This window comes from Naegleria lovaniensis, assembly GCF_003324165.1.
Source record: "Naegleria lovaniensis strain ATCC 30569 chromosome Unknown tig006, whole genome shotgun sequence".
Lineage (NCBI taxonomy): Eukaryota > Heterolobosea > Eutetramitea > Acrasida > Naegleriidae > Naegleria > Naegleria lovaniensis.
In genome coordinates, this window is record NW_025407828.1 from 343,885 (window position 1) to 360,578 (window position 16,694).

At 36.3% G+C, this 16,694-nt stretch overlaps 9 protein-coding genes across 9 annotated transcripts; 4 read left to right on the forward strand and 5 right to left on the reverse strand.

The window, feature by feature from the left end:
- Window positions 1–50: 50 nt before the first annotated feature.
- Window positions 51–692, reverse strand: C9374_013393 (uncharacterized protein; the record flags this gene model as incomplete). The annotated part of the gene is made up of 1 exon (XM_044689264.1): window positions 51–692. One exon carries the CDS (start codon window positions 690–692, stop codon window positions 51–53), a length of 642 nt encoding a protein of 213 aa, XP_044553802.1.
- A 335-nt stretch (window positions 693–1,027) lies between these two features.
- Window positions 1,028–1,741, forward strand: C9374_013394 (uncharacterized protein; the record flags this gene model as incomplete). Its single annotated transcript, XM_044689265.1, has 1 exon — window positions 1,028–1,741. One exon carries the CDS (start codon window positions 1,028–1,030, stop codon window positions 1,739–1,741), a length of 714 nt encoding a protein of 237 aa, XP_044553803.1.
- Window positions 1,742–1,837: 96 nt separating this feature from the next.
- Window positions 1,838–2,155, reverse strand: C9374_013395 (uncharacterized protein; the record flags this gene model as incomplete). Its single annotated transcript, XM_044689266.1, has 1 exon — window positions 1,838–2,155. One exon carries the CDS (start codon window positions 2,153–2,155, stop codon window positions 1,838–1,840), a length of 318 nt encoding a protein of 105 aa, XP_044553804.1.
- Window positions 2,156–2,556: 401 nt separating this feature from the next.
- On the forward strand, window positions 2,557–9,060 carry C9374_013396 (uncharacterized protein; the record flags this gene model as incomplete). The annotated part of the gene is made up of 2 exons (XM_044689267.1): window positions 2,557–2,870; window positions 3,051–9,060. The coding sequence occupies 2 exons, from the start codon at window positions 2,557–2,559 to the stop codon at window positions 9,058–9,060; spliced, it is 6,324 nt and encodes a 2,107-aa protein (XP_044553805.1).
- Window positions 9,061–9,182: 122 nt separating this feature from the next.
- On the reverse strand, window positions 9,183–11,113 carry C9374_013397 (uncharacterized protein; the record flags this gene model as incomplete). Its single annotated transcript, XM_044689268.1, has 5 exons — window positions 9,183–9,321; window positions 9,377–9,514; window positions 9,577–10,449; window positions 10,580–10,659; window positions 10,886–11,113. 5 exons carry the CDS (start codon window positions 11,111–11,113, stop codon window positions 9,183–9,185), a joined length of 1,458 nt encoding a protein of 485 aa, XP_044553806.1.
- A 110-nt stretch (window positions 11,114–11,223) lies between these two features.
- C9374_013398 (uncharacterized protein) lies at window positions 11,224–12,093 on the forward strand (the record flags this gene model as incomplete). The annotated part of the gene is made up of 1 exon (XM_044689271.1): window positions 11,224–12,093. The coding sequence occupies one exon, from the start codon at window positions 11,224–11,226 to the stop codon at window positions 12,091–12,093; it is 870 nt and encodes a 289-aa protein (XP_044553807.1).
- A 132-nt stretch (window positions 12,094–12,225) lies between these two features.
- C9374_013399 (uncharacterized protein) lies at window positions 12,226–12,726 on the reverse strand (the record flags this gene model as incomplete). The annotated part of the gene is made up of 1 exon (XM_044689272.1): window positions 12,226–12,726. The coding sequence occupies one exon, from the start codon at window positions 12,724–12,726 to the stop codon at window positions 12,226–12,228; it is 501 nt and encodes a 166-aa protein (XP_044553808.1).
- Window positions 12,727–12,855: 129 nt separating this feature from the next.
- C9374_013400 (uncharacterized protein) lies at window positions 12,856–14,504 on the reverse strand (the record flags this gene model as incomplete). The annotated part of the gene is made up of 5 exons (XM_044689273.1): window positions 12,856–13,545; window positions 13,599–13,929; window positions 14,124–14,249; window positions 14,352–14,388; window positions 14,477–14,504. The coding sequence occupies 5 exons, from the start codon at window positions 14,502–14,504 to the stop codon at window positions 12,856–12,858; spliced, it is 1,212 nt and encodes a 403-aa protein (XP_044553809.1).
- A 114-nt stretch (window positions 14,505–14,618) lies between these two features.
- Window positions 14,619–16,691, forward strand: C9374_013401 (uncharacterized protein; the record flags this gene model as incomplete). The annotated part of the gene is made up of 1 exon (XM_044689274.1): window positions 14,619–16,691. The coding sequence occupies one exon, from the start codon at window positions 14,619–14,621 to the stop codon at window positions 16,689–16,691; it is 2,073 nt and encodes a 690-aa protein (XP_044553810.1).
- Window positions 16,692–16,694: the final 3 nt, after the last annotated feature.

Genomic DNA, 16,694 nt, shown 5'->3' on the forward strand with positions numbered 1-16,694 from the left:
CGTAACAAGGATGAATTCATGATCCACACTGTATTATCCTTCATTATAAGTTATTGAAAAGACAATAATAGTTTTCTTGCCTGTTCTTGATTTGAACGAAAATCAAAGGCCTTGAGAACGAGTTCATAATTTTGACCTCTATCATGAATCATATGAAATAAATCTTGCAGTGCCTGACATCTTGAATTATCAAAAGTGAACGACTTTTTCAACGCTTCACCCACACCATAACAAGTCATTCCAGCCAGTTGATTGTATCTTTTCAAGATAGATATTGCCTGTAGCTTGTTAGCTTCAAAACCAAAGCTTGCCAAGATGGTACCAAGTTCTTGGATAGAGATCGAGTGGAAAGAGTTGCTTTTCGAGCACGAGGAAGCTAATGACTCAATAGATGAAAGTTTGTTGCTGTCGAATGAAGTTTGTTTGCATGCAGCCAAAATCTGTTGGAATAACAGGCTATTGCCCGTTGAAGGTGGTGATGAAGGAAGAATTTGTGGTTGAGCCATCGATGGTTGGGATTGTGTTGAATAAACGTCGGAGAAAGTTTCCTGACATTCTGCACCTTCGTCCAAAGGAATGTTTTGCAAATGAATATTTAATCCGAGAGTTCTAAATCCAATATTCATTGTTGCGTTGTTGATACCAGTCGGTTGCTGATTGCTCAGCTGCTGAAGAATGGATGAAAAGAACATTTTTTGAATGATGATTTGGTGGCAGGGGCAAAAGTTTTGCCTCACCAGTCCAAATGTACAGTTTTACAGCTCGCCTTTGGTTATTCAGTTCGTATCTTTGTTCACTCCGTCTTGCTGGCCGTTATTAATCAAATTTGGATCAATTTCCAAACTATTAATTTTACGAGATCCACCAACTGCAAATTTCATCTTGACATGAGTTTGTCCAAGCGTGGGACGGAGTTACCTGTGGTAAATAAATGGAAGGTGGTTTGATGCAAATTCCTTAATGAATAAATAACAGTTGTGGAATTCACCGGATCCAACCACAAGAAAAAAAGATTAAACTTTGAAACATGAAGATAAGCACTCTTGCATTGCTATTAGTTGCATTCATTGGTTGTCTCTTTGCCACTGTATGTTTCTCTTTGCCACAAAGATCTTTTGGTAGTGCTGCGCGATTTAACACTGCCCAAACATACCAGAAAGGGGAACCTCAATGTTGCCTTCCTCCTGTTCACACTGTCTCCTATTTGATTTATGGCTACAATACCACCCAGTATTCCACACGGTACTTTGATGCATCTCGACGCAAGTCAAGAGAAGATATTACATCCATTCTCATTAATGGACAAAAAAATTCGTACACAACCATTACTATTCAAGAAGGAGTCCTTCTCATTTCGTACGCATTCAATTCAAATTCATCATCGCCTCAATGTACTTGTTCTTCCACTTTTGTGCATGGTAATGCCTTTGCTCCATTCTGTTTTACATATAGCTCGTACACATCCATGAACAAGATTCGTATTGGAAATTATCAAGGCATGCAATTAACCCATTCCCAAGATCCATTTTACACCTTCACCGATGTTGTGTTTAAGGATGAGCGTCAAGAAAATACCAATGAATGTTGGTTATTGAGTAATTCTGCCTATGGTATCACTACGTTCAAAACGTACACTGATGTTTGGGAGACTACCAATTACTATGACATGATCCCAAAGATTGTGGAGAATCCAAATGTGTTATTTGCAATTCCTAAAACATGTCCTTCTGATTGTACTTAGGTCCACACACAAAAGAGTAAACACATTGAAAGAAAGATATTCCTGATGGACACGAGTCTTTTTTATTTACACAAAAGAGCTTGAATTTTGTGAGATCTATTTAAGAATTCTATTCTTAATTCTTGATGGACAACTCTCAATTTTCTCTTTAGAGATATTAGGGAATGTTTGGTCCTTTCCTCCAAATTTGTGTTTGAATACAACTGTATAATCTCCTCTCACGTTCATGTGATGACTTGCCACTTCATAATTATCGTCTTGGCAAATTTCTTCAAAGTGTTCACGAGGACCTCTCTCTCTACCACCTGGAAGAGTTTCAGAGGAGTCTCCAGCAATGTAACCATGTTTCATGTCTCTGACTTCTGGGGATTGAGTGGAGGATGTGTCTTTCACGTCGTGACTTCTTGTGTGCATGTGTATTGGGTTGGAATAGTTTAGGAAGTGTTTTTGTGTGGTTGGTTTTTTTGATGAATCCAAAGAACAAATGACCACCTTAATTTTATAGTGGTGTGAAATTAAAGAATGTTAACAGTAAATTTCTCAAAAAGGAAGTAATTTTGTGTGAAACGAAAAGATGTTAGTTGCTCGATTTGGGAAATGATCATTTGAGGAAAGATGTCTAACGTTCATTTCCTCAAATCCTTGGAATCACTACTGTTCTCGTACTCTCTCTGAAAATTTCATCGACTTGTTAAAACTGTAGTGTGTGTATTGTAGGTGTAACCTCTCCCATTCAAACGTGTGTGACATGCCTCTAAAACAAATTTGATTTGGGATGGTTGTGCATGAATCTTAACAATTGTAAAAAAAAAATCATGTTTGGTAATTTTAATTCTTCGTTCCCGATATCACCGCTGGCAGTCTTGCCAAGTTATGGATCCTTGTCCAGTGATCACATGGATGAAAGTATCAAGATCATTGTTCGAGAACCTTTACCACAAGATATTAAAGGAGCGTTGTTGATGTCTGAGAGTGTTGATAGTCGTGATCAAGAAAGCAAGACAAATTCCGCCACCATCAGAGCTGAAGTGACATGTCTCGGAGAAGCTGAAATTGATTCCTTGTTGAAGAGAATTCCAGAGATCAAACATGATCCAACTTCTTCGGATGTCAAGGATTTTTTCATGAGGTAGGTTTTGATCATCACGTGAGAGAATGGTTTCATCGATCCAATTCATATTTTTAAATTTATTAATTTTATTGATCGTTGTTATTGTGTCACGCAATGAATCATGAATGGATGATCAAATTGATTGTTGTGATGAATATTGTTTTGTGATTGTTGTCATATATCTCTCTGTTGAATCAGAGAAAAATCACTCCACGCACCAATCACTGCAGAAATCATTGCTCAAGAATTTCCACCTCCTGTGAGTTTGGAAAAACCAGCTGAACTCATTCAAGAAGAGAAGGAATTGATGGGATCCGAATTAATGGTGATTCGATATTTACCTGAAGGTGAAATTTCTGATGCTTCAGTTCCATATTGGAGTATTACGTTTTCACAACCAATGGTTTCAATATCAAGTGTTGAACATGTCGAGTCGAATGAAAACATTCCTGTGAATATTGAACCATTACCAAAGAATGGAGGAAAATTCAAATGGTTGGGAACGAAAACACTCATCTATGAACCACTCTATCGTTTTGACATGTCTACGAAATATAATGTGACTATTAAGGCAGGAACTCAATCAAAAATTGGTGGAATATTGAAACATGATGTGAAATTTTCTTTTGAGACACCAAAACTTTATTTGAGAGATTATTTACCAAAGCATCAAGATTCATTTCCTCTCAATGAATTTCCAATTTTCTATTTGGAATTTGATCAAGAAATTAACCCTGAGAATGTTTTACCATTTGTGAATGTCGATACCTCTCTCCCCATGTTGAAACTTGTCTCGAATGATGGAAGATCTGAAACACCTTCAGTGAAGGAATATATCATGGGACTCATGAAAGAATTGAATCTCGAAAAGAAAGCTTCAAATATTTATTATTCTTACAAATCAAAATTAGAAAATTCTCCAAAAGGAAGACATTTATGGTTCACTTTTTCAACAAGTTTGAATCATAGGATTGAAAGTTTGAATGTGACTGTTAAAGCAGGTGTGAAAGGACTCGAAGGACCATTACCCACTGAAAAACCATCCTCTTTCATTGTAAAGAATTATCCTGCATTTACAATTACCCAATCTTATGAAGCATCACTACTTCCCATGCAACCATTAACGATCAGTTTTTCAAATAATATTGATCTTGAAAAATTCGATGAAAATACAGTGAGAGTTGAACCTGAAATTGAAAGAATGGAATTGAATCCAAATGGTAATTATCTCACCATTAGTGGAAAAATTAAGGGGAAAACAAACTATAAGGTCACCTTTAATGAGAATACTTTCCAAGATGTTTGGGGACAACATCTTTCAGGTGACAAGTCCAAAACATTCCACATTGGAAATGCCGCCCAATCACTTCAAGCTTTGCAAAGTGGTGTCATGGTTTTAGATCCAACTGTGAATACGAAACCAAGTTTCTCTGTGGTTACAATGAATTTACAAGCCATTCATTGTCGTGTTTTTCAGGTGGAACCCAATGAATACAATTCAAATGTATTCAATTATAATGCATACAGTAACACGAATTATACATTTCCTGGAAAACAAGTTCTGGATGCAACCATCAATACAAATGGTCAAGAAGATGAACCATGTGATACAGATATTGATTTATCACTTTTACTTCAATATCCAAAAGAAAATATTGGACAGTTATTTATTGTTGTGGAACCAGAGAAATCGAGTTGGAAAGGAGAATGGAATTATAGACCTATTCATCAAGCATGGATACAAGTGACAAAACTTGCTGTTGATGCCATTTATGATAGTTCTGATTGTACATTGTATTATTGGGTCAATTCATTGATGGATGGATCGATCATGAAAGAAAATATCAGTGTGAAAAGTGGTTCAATTTCAAGCACACCTGATAGAGAGAGTGGTATTGGAGTCATGAAGAGGAATAGTAATTTGAATAGTAATTGTTCAGTGATTGCATACCATGGAAATGACAAGTGTTTCATTCCAGATGTTTATTTAAGTCGTCATTATCCACACACTGGAATTAGTTATCAAATATTCAATGACAGAGGTTTATATAAACCTGGAGAAACAGTTTCAATTAAGGGAATTGTTAGAACCATTTTGAGAGATCCAGTCAAGAAGAATTACAGTGTTGGAATACCAAAAGATAGCAACACGACCTCTGAATTCACAATATTCGATTCTCGTTCCAGCAAGTATCATTCTGGAAGCATCACTCTCACATCCAATGGAACGTTTGATTTTACATTCAAAATTCCTGATAATGCAAATTTAGGAAATCATACCATCAATTTCAGTCCATTATCCATGTCTCATTCATTCCAAGTTCAAGAATTTCGAACTCCTGAATTCAATTCAAGTTGCAGTGTTCAACCTGGAAATTATGTGGTGAATGGTCCTGCTGCTTTGTGTACCACTCGTGCTCAATACTACAGTGGTGGTGGAATCTCTGGAGGCACATGTTCGTATATCATTAGACAAAATAAGACCAGTTATATTCCACCCAATAGAAGTGGTTATTCATTTGGAAAGAGTACGGCTTCACCATTTGGAAGCTGGTTTGGATCCTATCTTACCCCTTCTTTTTCATTGGGTGTCAACAATTTATCAGCCAGTACCACTTTCCAAGGCATGACAGACATGAATGGAGAACATCAAATTGCATTGCTATTTGAAGAAAGTAATCGAATTGAGAAAGTACCTATTTCCATTTCTATTGAATCCACAGTTCAAGATATTAACAGACAAACCATTTCTTCAAGCACATCGTTTGTGGTACATCCATGCAAATATTATTGTGGATTGAAATTTGGAAAACAATTCACAAAGCCAAACACACCTGTCATGGTATCATTGTTGACCACAAATATCAATGGTGAATTAATTCCAAATATTGATATGGATCTCACTGTAACCACACATGTGGATGTGAAAAAAGGATTTAAATATGTTCAAGAAAAAGTTGAAATTCTCAAGAAAACATTCAAATCCAATTCAGATTCAGCCATAGAATTTCCAATTCAGTTTGAAAATGGTGGAGCCTATGATTTTCATGTTTCAATTCGTGATCCTGAAAGTGGATTACAAAACTCTTGCTCAAGTTCACTTTATGTGACAGGTGGAAAGAATGCAAAAGAAGAACGTGTTGGAAAAGTATTACAACAAAAACCTCTCTTACTCATTCCAGATAAGAATGAATATAGTGTTGGAGATAAGGCAACCATTCTCATACAATCACAATTAGATGGTCATTTATATGGTGTATTGAGCATGTGTATGGATGGAATTTTCGAAAAACCAATTCCAATTGAAATTGATCCTTCGAATGGTTGTACTGAATTTTCATTCATCATTACAAAAGATCACATTCCAAATGTTAAAATTATGGTTGAAATGAGTGGATCTGAATCGAGAGTAGATCACGTTGGAAATGTCTTGAACAATGAACCAAAACAACCTGCATTTGCCTCTGGAAATTGTACTATTAATGTCTCAAAATTGAGTCATGAATTACAAGTGGATGTGAAACCTGAAAAACAATTTCTCACTCCAGGATCATCCACATTTATTCAAGTCACTGTGAAAGATGCTCTCACTCAACAATTCGTACGCAACAGTGAAGTGTGTATTGTTGCTGTGGATGAAGCTGTGCTTTCATTAACTGGTTATCGAATTTCAAATCCACTTGATACATTTGTTGTTTCAAGAAATAGTAATTGCACTTCAAGATGGTCTCTGAGAAGCAATGTATTTGTCAAGAGATTTGATGACATTAGATTTAACGAACCGCCTAGAATGATTGAAAAAGAATGTGCGAAACGGTGTTGCTGTAAGAAGAGTTGTGCTGTCCCATGCTGTAGTTGTTGTGGTGCATGCAAACAGAGGTTAGCAGATTGTACAGAGGGAGAAATGGATGCCCCTCAAGAAGATTCCTCGATTTCAGTCCGAAGTAATTTCAATCCACTTGCAATATTTAGTCCAAAAGCAATGACCGATGAAAATGGTATTGCAACGGTGAATTTAACACTTCCAGATAATTTAACCAAGTATCGAATTACTGCAGTTGCTTTGAAAGATGAAAGTCATTTTGGAATTTCTGAAAGTTCAATGACTGCACAATTACCATTGAATATTAGACCTTCACTTCCAAGATTTTTGAATTTTGGAGATTGTGCTGAATTTACATGTGTGTTACAAAATCAAACTCTTATGGATTTAAATGTGAATGTTGCCATTCGATTCACAAATTTGACATTATTGGACGAATCAAAGAGAGGATTAAATGTTAAAATTCCAGCCATGAGTAGACATGAATTGAGATTTCCAATGATGACAGAAAAAGTTGGAATTGCTCGTTTTCAAGTTGGAGTTTCCATAGCAAATAGAGGAATTAATTTTGGTGATGCTGTTGAAAAAGAAATTCGAGTTTTTACACCTGCAACCACAGAAGGATTTGCCACTTATGGTGAAGTTGATAACAATGGAAATGTATTTCAACCCATTCGTGCACCTGAGAATGTTTATCCTCAATTTGGTGGTATCAATATCACCACAAGTTCTACTGCTTTATCTTCATTGACTGATGCATTCATTTATTTATATTCTTATCCGTTTGAATGTTGTGAACAATTGGCAAGCAAAATATTAACAATTGTGGCATTGAAAGATGTTTTACAAGCATTCAACGTTCCTGATCTTCCAAGTGAAACACAAATCAATGATTTGGTTCAAAAGAGTATTCAATTATTGGAGAGTCGACAACATCCCTCTGGTGCTTATTCCTATTGGAGTTATTATAATCATTCATTAGCTTCACCATATGTGACATGTCATGTCGCACATTCATTGGCAAGAGCAAAGAAAGCAGGATATTCAGTGAATTCTAATACTATTTCAAAATTATTGAATGTTCTCAAAACTATTGAAAATTACTGTCAAAATTATTCTGAAGAGAGTATTCGTTCTATTAAGGCATATGCTTACTATTGTGCTGCATTATTAGATGATCGAGAAGTGAAAGATTTAGCTGAAAAATTATACAAACAAGTGAGAAATGGAAATTTAGAATATTTGGCATGGATTGCTACCACATTGTATTTGTGTTATGCAAAAACAGCAAATTCAACAGTGAAAGAAATTATTGAAACTCTATGCAAGAGAGTGAATGAAACAGCACAAACAGCAAACTTTATAACAAGTTATGGAGATGTTCAAACTTCAAAATTGATCATGCTTCATTCAGATCGAAGAACAGATGGAATTTGTTTAGAAGCTCTTATTACCATTACTCCTGAAAATACAATCATTCCAAAAATTGTGAAAGGATTATTGGCACACAAAAAGAAGGGAAGATGGGGAAATACTCAAGAGAATTCATTCATTTTACTTGCGTTAAATACGTATTTTAGAACATTTGAAGGTGTAACACCAAATTTTGTAACAAAATTATGGCTTGGTGACGATTATTGTGGTGAACAAGAATTTATTGGACGTTCCAAAGATGAAAAATTGATCAAAATTCCAATGTCTTATTTAATTGAGAAGGATACTCATACAAATACTCATACCAATTTGTTATCATCATCCTCATCATCTTCATCAACAAGCAATAACTCTCAAAACAAGACACTGATCATTTCTAAACAAGGTGAAGGAAGATTATATTATAGAATTGGAATGGATTATTCACAAAAAAATCTTTTAATGGATGCACTTGAATATGGATTTCAAGTTGAAAGAAGTTATGAACATGTCACCAATGCAGAACATGTTAAATATGATCCTGAAAGAAATTGTTGGAGATTTAAGGCAGGTGAATTGGTTCGAGTGAAACTTCGTCTCACCAATACAAGTCGAAGATATCATGTAGCATTGGTCGACATGTTACCTGCTGGATTGGAACCCATTAATCCTGAATTGAAAGGAACGCCTTCGACTGCTGAAATTGGTTCTGACAATGATCATTCCAACAGGAACCATCGAAGAAGATTTTATTGTTGGTGGCGTCAACCGTGGTATGAACATCACAATATTCGTGATGAAAGAGTGGAAGCATTTTCATCATTGTTATGGGAAGGAATTCATGAATTTAATTATGTGGCAAGAGCAACAAGTATTGGAAGTTTTGTGATTCCACCTGCAAAAGCAGAAGAAATGTACACTCCTGAAATATTTGGAAGATCGTCCACTGCATTCGCTGAGGTTTATGAGTAAGATTAATTTGACCTACATTCATTGAGCCAAAAGTTTGTCAAAAAACAAATCTTAATAAAAGAATCCAGTTAAGACGTCATTACAGAATTAGCACTGGCCAATTATTTCAATCTAAATTACATTTATTGCATTTGTACGTAATTGGAAGGAATATATCCTTGTTGACCAGCAGCATTTTCAGCTAACCACCATTCTCCTTCGTCTTGTACCAAATAGAGAACTTCTCCTTCGAGGAATGAGAGTTCTTCTCCGTCTTGGCCTCTGTTGTAATAAGAACAATGTGTAAAAGATATTGCATTTTCTATGAATTACTTACTCAAAATCATAAATGGCAACCAACTCTTGTCTCTTTGGTTTACTTGGAATTGGAGGAGGTGGAAGTTTAGTTGGCTTGGTGAGTTCCTCGACTTCTGTGGGTGAGATACGTCCCTGTTCAATTTGCTTTTCCATGTATCTAGAAATGATTCAAAGTGTCGATGATTAGATTAATGAAACAAATATTCAAAACAAACATACCCTTTTGGTTTGGCAGGCTTGGAAAATCCAGAACTTGAAGGTGGCTGTGAAGCCTCTTCCTCTTCATATTGTTGAGGTTGTTCCTCCTCATATTGAGGCTGTTGAGGCTCTTCATAGTATTGCTCTTGTTGATGATGATATTGTTGAGGTTGTTCCTCTTCTTCAGCATGGGACTCAACATGACTTTGGCCATAGGATGGTTGATATTCTTCTTCATATTGTTGAGGTTGTTCCTCTTCTTCTTCATCGTCGAATCTTGGTGGTTGTTGAGGTGGTTGGAACACGGGTGGTTTTTTGGTGGCTCCTGTTGAAATTGGTGGTTTTGGTTTTGGTTGCTCTTCTTGCTGTTGAACACTCAAATTCTCAAACTTTTTGAATAAATCCTTATTACCACGAATGACTTCTTTTGGTTTTGTTTCTGTTTGAGACGGTTTTTCTTCTTGTTGTTGCTTCCAGTAATTGTTAGAAGATGATCTCATTTGTTGAATTTCATTTACACGATCAGAACTCTTCACAACACCAGAAGAAGAAGTGGACGATTGTTGTTGTTGCCAAAATTGGTTTCTTTCTTCTGTTTTCTTGTAATCATTTCTTGTTACTGGGGTTTTCTTGTCTTGTTCTTGTTGCTTGAGACGTTCTTGTTCCTCTTGCCAAAATTTGTTTCTTTCATTATCATTGATTCCCACCTCAGTTTTCTTGACCTCAGTTTTAGCAGATGCAATGTTTTGTTTTGCTTGTGAAACTGTCAAATCTTTCACATTGGAACTTTGAGTGTAGGAAGAACCAGCACTAATTTTCAACTTTTTAATCCAAGCTTGTTCATCAATGTCCTCTTCGTTGCGAGCATAGATAGACAAGTGATATCTTCCTTTACTATTTGTGTACGTACGAGATAGAATATTAAGAAGTGTTTGAGAATTAAGTTAGTGAAATTGAAAAGATGACATGCCATTAAATTTAAATTGAAAATCAAATTCGGATCAGTTTCACATTTAAAACTTACAGATAAAATTCCATGTCCTTGTTCCAGTTTTGGAATTTTCCTTTGAAGATTTGGTTGGCGATACCCTCTGGACACCATCCCTTGAGTTTGGTGAATAAGAGTGTTGTTGGCCAGGTATCGGTCATCATCCGTCAAATTTCACACATCATTTTTGTGGTCAACAGAGGTGTTGTCAAGAGTGAAGAATTGCGGATAGCAGTGTTGGCCAGTTCATCAATTATGAGATGATAATATTATAATTATAAATTATTAGTGATGATTTAAAAAACATAAATTTTGTTGGATCAAAAAAACTCTTCAACATACCACATAAACAAACTTGGTGGCGTCATTAATTACAAAACGGATCAAAGCATACATGATGGTTCCATCGTTCAAGTCATCAATCATATCACGAAGATCATCTCCGGTTGATGCTACAATGACCTTGTTGGAGACTCCTTCGTGTTTCAAGAGAGCATAAACGAGCTTGGAGTTCGTAACATCATCAAGAGCCTGTTTCACTTTGGAATCACTGAGATCGAGCTTGGACATTTTTTTGTAATTGGGGTTTCATGGCTCCGATGTCATCACTTTCTACAAGTGTAGTAGAAAGTGATGGTGAAAAAATTGAGAACGCTGCGATTAGAAAAATAATAATTGAAATGTTGGAGTTGAGCCAAGGATATTACAGTAATAGCAGTATCATTTCTAGAAAAAATATGACCACCTCCTACTTCGTTGCTTCTTTGCTTGCTGTGTTCATATTTGCCTCCTTAATGGCAACCGAAATGGTAGAGAGTCAAAACCTTGCTCCCAATATTACGGTAGTAAATGTTTCACCTCAAACATATGAGATTAAATATACTGATGATGTGATGATTGAGGTTGTCGTTGCCAATGATTTGATGATTAATTGGACGATTAACGGGACTGCTATTGATTATTACAATACCACTCTCGTATATCCTGTTTTTAATCTTCAGGAAGACGTTACCTATGTCATCACCTTAACCGTTACCGATACCAATTCGTTAACCAGTTCCACGTTCGACCATCCCTTCAAGATCCTTAAATCATCCAGACACTGTAACTTTAACGTAACACCCACCTCGGGCTTTGCATTTGACACTGAATTTTCTCACGTGATTGAAAACTGCAGGGCAGATCATCTACGATTCTCCTACTTTTTTAAGCTGGAGGAAGGCATAAGGGAAGTACATCACGAAAATGTGAGTAACGACATGGTGATAACTCCTCTTCCCTTTGGTAACCAAAGTGAAATTGTGGTGGGAGTTGAAGTCATGGACTCACTTACAGAAAGCTCCACAATATATACCTATCCAGTAGTAGTCGAGGTACCTTCATTGGGATCATTTGAGGAATGCAAGATCTTGTTACGAAGCCTTGGTTTTAAAAGATCTGCTGGATCTCTTCCCCCATTCAAATACGTACATGTCTACTCTCCTCACAACCTTCAGTTGGCAGCAAACGAGTGTGCCAGATTAGTCGTCGATCATGGTGTTAGTGTGTAATTTTATGTGACGAAATAACAATTGTCTGTTATTCATTAAAAACCAGTCTGTTTCAAACATGGATTCGAAATGCCATTTATTGACAGTACCTCATTGCCTGAAACGGATGAACGCGAGTATTTCAAGAAGTTTCTAATTTCCTCTCCCGTTGAATGCTGCTAGCTTCTTCTGCTGTGCTAACTCGTTTAATTTTTCCCTTAATTGAGACACCTTCATTTTGTTCTTCTTCAGCTCTAACCTAGTGACAACCATCATGAACACTATGGTTCCACATAACACTCCGAATTTGAACGGGTTGGTATCAATCCAAGAGCACAAACTTTTTGTCTCTTTTTCTTCCAGTTGTCTCTTTAATTGTTCGAACTCCCTCAACAGTTTTTGGTTGTGCTCAGCAACATAATTCACTTGATGCATGATATCCAGAAGCTGCTGTTGACTTCTTGGATGGGCTTGTTCCGATGACGATGGGGAGAGAGGAGGGGTGTGGAGGTGTGGATCTGAATGAGTGTATCTGTGATGAAAATATGTCCTTATTGAATTAGTAAACAAAATGCATAATGTTGATGTGCGGGTGGACCACTTTTTCGACGACTTGATGGGAGAAAGAGCAGCTCGTGAGGTTGTGTAAAGCATTTTGTTTTTTGATGTTGTTGATTCAATCGTGGGTGAGAGGTCGTTGGAACAACAACCACCCAATTCCCTTAAAAAGTATGTGGATCGCTTGTGCAACTACTTTGACAGCATGTTCAACCATTAAAATTGTTATTCCTTTACTTCAAACACTTGATTTAAAATAATTGGTTTTAGGTTAACACCATGACATTTGTTGAAGTCCACAATTTCTTCGTACAAAAGTTCTTTGATTTTCTCGAGTGGCATGTCGTTGTCACAATTGAAAGAGAAAAGCTCAACTCCATCTTCTTCATCATCTTCTTCGTACATGGTTTCCAAATATGGATGTTTAAGAGCCTCTTCAACTGTTATTCTCTTCAATGGGTCAAAAGCCAACATCTTTTCAAGCAAGTCAATTGCTAACGGATTAGCATGTGGGAAAATATCTTTGAAATTTTGCTTGGGCTTGTGAGGCAAACCAGACATGTATCTCTTGGCCTTGGCACATCCTCTGATATCTTCTTCTGGAGGAGTTCCTGTGACGTCTAGAATCAAATCCAGTTGGTTGAGATAATTTTTTCCAGGGAAAAGAACTCTTCTTTTTGGTGGCTTGTCGAGCATTTCAGCAAAAATGCATCCAAGACTCCATATATCTAATGCCTTTCCGGCTTGGTCCCACATGAGTAACAATTCTGGACTTCTATACCAACGTGTTGCAACATAGGTTGTTGACATTTTTGGATTTGTATCAGATTCAATTCCACGTGACAATCCAAAATCACAATATTTGATTTCCATGTCTCCGTTAATGAGAATGTTAGATGGTTTAATATCTCTGTGCTTCAAGTGTTCATATGTAAATGAGCATTCCACAGTAATTTTCTAGTACTTACCAAAACGTTAGCTGAATGGATAGTCTTCAAGCCTCTGAGCAAATGATACAAAAAGTATTGAATGTTTTGGTCTGTCAACTCCTGGTTTGATTTAATCATTTGTCTCAAGTTCGAATCCATAAATTCCATTACAATATAAACATCATTGAATTCTTCAAAGGACGGAGGAAGAATTAAATCATATAATTGAACGACATTTTCACAGGCATCAAAATGACGAAGAATTTTAACTTCTCTCAAAATTCTCTTTTGATATTCTCTGTCATGTTCGAAAATGTTGAAAATCTTTTTAATTGCTACGTTTTCATTTCGTTCTTTATCCCACGCAGATCTGCATGTAATGGATCGGGTGGTTAGTTAATAGTAATGATTTATACCAAAAATATAAATTTGAAAATGTATGATCATCGCACGAAAAAACAACATGTTGAGCGACGTTAAATTTGATGATCATATTTGTTATCATAAAAGTTATCATTAAACATAAAAATTATTTTAAAACAACAAAACCTTGCACGCACTTACACAACAACACCATATGCTCCTTGCCCAATCACCTTCTTCACTTCATATCTCGATGGGATTTCAAACTTGTTTCCAGCAACAATGTATGTTACATGTTCCACTTGCTTGCCTTCAGTCATGATGATTCTAATCGATGAGCAGGTTCGTTTAACGAGTACCAACAATAATCCGATTCATAAAATAAACGCTGTTTGACACAGACGAAGGCTATCTCTCTAGTGAACTTACTTTGCGATGGAACACAAACGACCTTGATTTTTTTTAGCTTTTAAAAAGTGGAAGGATGAGAAATTTCAAAAAACATGACAAATTCATCCTTCAACAAAATAGAAAAGGGTATGAGCATGTGCTACTGACCGATATGAACGAAATCGTCTCCATACAAATTTTCAACGGAGGTACTCAAGCCCAAAGCATATTTGGATGCTCCAAAATTGATTATATTTTCAACTTTAGGCACATAAAAATTTCTCGAAATCGATCACAAAAGCCACAATGCCACAAGAAAATTCAACAGATCATCAAGGTATAACAAAGATGTTGTTGGAGATGATGAAGAGCTCTTTACTTTCTCATCATGATTTGGATGAATTAATGTACAAGTTTAGTAGTGGTAACGTTCATCAGCTCGTATCGGAGCATAAGGATATTGTAGATGAATTCGTAGAAGTTTGGTCCTTTTCAAACGAAAATGTATATATTCACTTTATCATTTGGGTGATATCTGTTCATTCGTTTCTGATTCATGGGTCTCCGCTTGAGATCCATGCAAGTATTCTCAAAGTTTTAATTAAGACTCACTCTAAAGATTTGGATGGGTTGAGGCACAACGTAAAATTACTTTTCAACAGTCCTACTTCTTCTTGCCAGATGATGGAATACTGCAACAATTTGTACAGTCATGAGAAGGCTCCTTCATGGTTTTTAATCTTAAACGGTAGTAGTGAACTGCAAGCCAAAATGCATGAGGCATTTGGGCAACTATATGACTTTTCCGTTCATCACCTTAGAAACGATCGTGACATCCAACAACTAATTCACGTTTCACTACGATTGTGCCAGTACTTGACCGCACAGGAATTTTTAGAGGAATATGTTAGAACTATTAGTCCTCATCAAGTCATTGATCTGGCATATTGCCAACTATGGTACTCTAGTATCATTTATGAAAGCTTTAGAAACAATGGTATTGATGTCTCTAGACCTGCGTTTCACGAGATGGAGTTCTTCGTTACAAATGTGCTGTCTATTGAGGACGGGCTTCTCAAGTTACTTCAACCCAGATATAAGATTGTAAATGTTCCCCAGAATCTATGGCATTTATTTGAAGACTCGATGGTTCCACATCGTTTTGTCATCAGCGAGAAATCTATTCCAAAGAGTTCAATAGAGAAAATGGTTGAACATCTTCACCAAAGCGCATCTCTTTTTTTGAAATCAGGACATTTGACCTTATCACATCAAATTTATCAGAGGTTGATTGAATACTACAGTCAATTACCAAACTCGGAAAATGTTCTTCAAATACTCCAATCAGAAGTTTCACTTCTTAACTCAAAAAAAACATTAGGAACTGAGTGTTTATTTAAATATTGCAGATACTATTTAGTGTCAGTTTTAAACAAAAGCGAGAACAAAGCCATACCAATGAGTGAAGAGTATATTTACAGAGTGTATCCTTTTGAGAATATTGAAATATTTATTGAAAAGAGAATTCTCAAAGACTTTCCCTTGCATCAAGTAATTACAGCCAAAAACATTCAGTATTCTGCCAATACTGTTAGAATTCTACCAGCTCTGGAAGACAGATCAAACACCTTTGTTGTTTACGACTACCTGCAAGAACATGATATCGTTTTTCCAGAGGACGACAAAATATTCGGTGTGTCAAAGAAATTGTGTTTTGTCGGTAATATCTCATTATTTACCAGACATGAACAACCTTCATTCTTTATTGACAGAGCAAAAGTTATAAGATCTACATTTGTATTTGATGAAGCAAACCAGATGGATGCAAATTGCATCTACTTGGGGTATATCCAAAACATGATCAAAAATTCCTGCCAAGCACTTGCACAAAATATAGTTAATGGAGTATCTCTTAGCACATGTACAGTTTGCAAAGAGCTATTTGAGCTTGTTGGATGCTTGCTGTACGACATTTTGGAGGGATCTACTTTGCTACATGTTTTGGGAATTCAGCAATGCAAGCATTTAATATACAATTATAGAGCTATTTACAAAGACGAGTTAGCATCTCGAAAAAGGGAAATACGGAGAAAGTGGATGAAAGAATCTAAAATAGCTCAAGAATCTAAACAAGAAATACCTCCCGAGCCAAGTCTTTCAAATTTACTTGAACACAATGCGGAATACCTCAAGCTTAGATCTCGTTACTCTAGCTTCCTGGAGATGTTGAACCATGCGTTTATATTTTTTAAGGAGGCAGCCGAGTCTGTGTACCACAAGCACGAAGACATGTTCTTACAACTGCAAAAATTGCAATTGGCACGATTACAAACCATTAACCTGTTGAGCGAGCTTTCAATAACAGACGATCAAACCTGAACT